Source organism: Lupinus angustifolius, unplaced genomic scaffold (assembly GCF_001865875.1).
Source record: "Lupinus angustifolius cultivar Tanjil unplaced genomic scaffold, LupAngTanjil_v1.0 Scaffold_812, whole genome shotgun sequence".
In the NCBI taxonomy this organism is placed as follows: Eukaryota; Viridiplantae; Streptophyta; class Magnoliopsida; order Fabales; family Fabaceae; genus Lupinus; species Lupinus angustifolius.
In genome coordinates, this window is record NW_017728135.1 from 3,404 (window position 1) to 5,546 (window position 2,143).

Here is a 2,143-nt window from a genome sequence, read left to right on the forward strand (position 1 = left end):
AAGCATTTGAGATAAATTTAATCTTAAATATATTATTATATGTTATTGATGATGGTTGATAGAGAATAAAATAATAACTAGTCTAATCATAAAACAAATATTATTTAATGACTCTAATCAAATCAATCTAAATAAAATAGAATCAAATCAATCTTAATATAATATAATCAATTCAAATTATAAAAGTGCTAATTGTACTAACAAAAACATCTAACAAATGGAATTTTGTGAAAATAACCAAATTGGTGGAGGGTGAAGGAGTTCTAAGTTTGGGAATAGTTCGTGGACTTTCCCATTTTTAAGATTGAAAATGCCAACATCATGACCACCTACAATTTCATTAAATTGAGAATCAATTTGATGATCAGAGAAATATATGCAATTTCTTACCCAATTTCCTTTACCATCAGAAAAGGGCAACGTGCAAAGAGAGGAATTGAATCCAACCACTATAACATAATCTCCAAGACTCGATATGTTTCTCCATTTGTTTGCAGTTTTGTCTAGTTTATATACTTCAAATTTCTCAGTATTGTAGCAAACTTCTGGATAGTCAATACCATTGACTTCATGGCAATTAAAAAATCGTAATACCATTAGCAAATCACTTTCAACATTGCGAACGAGGTACTTTGAGTGTATGTTAGTAGTGATACCGCAAAGATCCTTAGACTTTGGCACCACTTTAGTAATACCTCCAATTGATGTTGTCACATCAAATACATAAAGTTCAGCATCCAAATTTAAAGCATAAACTTTTCCTGCATCAAATATTGCATCTTTAAGCATGATTTTATGCATTCCTGGAATGGAAAAATCTGTCCATTTAGTATCACCAAACTTACACCAAGCCAATCGATTGAATTCACCATATATACCGAAAGCCAACATGTTCTCACAAGGAGAGGAAGATGTAACAATTTTTTTAAGCCGCAACTTTTGGACAGCACTTCTGTTGAGAAGAGTATTATATGTTGAGCCATCATAATTATAAAAGAAAACAGTATACTCTTGATCTTTGAATTCAGGATGATAATCAACTATGCTTGGAATGGTTGACAGTGGTGGAAGATCATAGCTAGCATTGGTAAATGGATTCAACATTTGTATTACTCCATCAATTCTAATGCTTATCAACCATCCAAAGCAAGACCCACGTAACAAGATATTATTTTGCATCTCAGGCATTCTCAAGTAGAAATCCTTTTCTTCTTTTATATCGTAAGTCTCATGATTGAAGGGTAACACTAGCAGTGGACCTCTAATATGATCCGGAGTCTTTGGGAGCTTCATGTTCCATGATTTACATGTGGCACTAAATCTAACATAATCTTTAGGTGATTGAAGGTGCTTTCCAATCTCATATAATAAATCTGAAGGAAGCCATATCCACTTATCAAACTGCACAATTTCTTGAGTCATGTTGCAGCTATCGTGCACAAGAACACAACTATTTTTCTGGTGGAACATGTACATGTAATATATAAGCATAAAGTGAGATATCAAAATATTAATAAGAAGAACAAACAAACAAAAAAGAAATCCTTAATCATACATTCACTTATACGTATGAGAAAAACTAAACTACCTTGAAGACATATATAACACAATAATTAACAGACAACCATGATTATAGATATAATTTACGTTGATTTATGCTTTCATCCACATTGTTGAGACATCAAGATTATAAAACGTAGTAGTATTTGTGACAACTATCACTGTATCAGTAATGGTGATGTATTATGCTAGTAAGAGCACCACAAACTAATTAACGAAGGAATTGTGATAATTATTATTATATCATACATTATTACTGAAGGAATTATAATGATGACATAGTAGAGCCTCATAACATTCTTTATATACATAGCAAGCACGCAGCAATAATAACAAATAACCCAAAAAAATATTTTTGTCATATAGAAATCTGAACATATTATAGAATTACCGTAGTGACGTGAGACGTGGTGGCGCAACCGTATTGTGGTGGCAAACTGACGACGGCTAATGAGAAGGTGGGTTGGAGGTGGGTGCTTTGAATGAGATGATTATGGGATTAGATTTCATCTGCTTTTTATAGTTACGTTGTAATCTAATTTATATAGATAATCCTTATTTATAGCTTAAGAATAAAGCAATT

The 2,143-nt window shown here is 31.9% G+C and overlaps 1 protein-coding gene across 1 annotated transcript; it reads right to left on the reverse strand.

The window, feature by feature from the left end:
- Positions 1-210: 210 nt before the first annotated feature.
- LOC109341890 (F-box protein SKIP23-like) lies at positions 211-1,422 on the reverse strand. Its single transcript, XM_019579862.1, has one exon. The coding sequence runs from the start codon at positions 1,420-1,422 to the stop codon at positions 211-213; it is 1,212 nt and encodes a 403-aa protein (XP_019435407.1).
- Between the last annotated feature and the right edge of the window lie 721 nt (positions 1,423-2,143).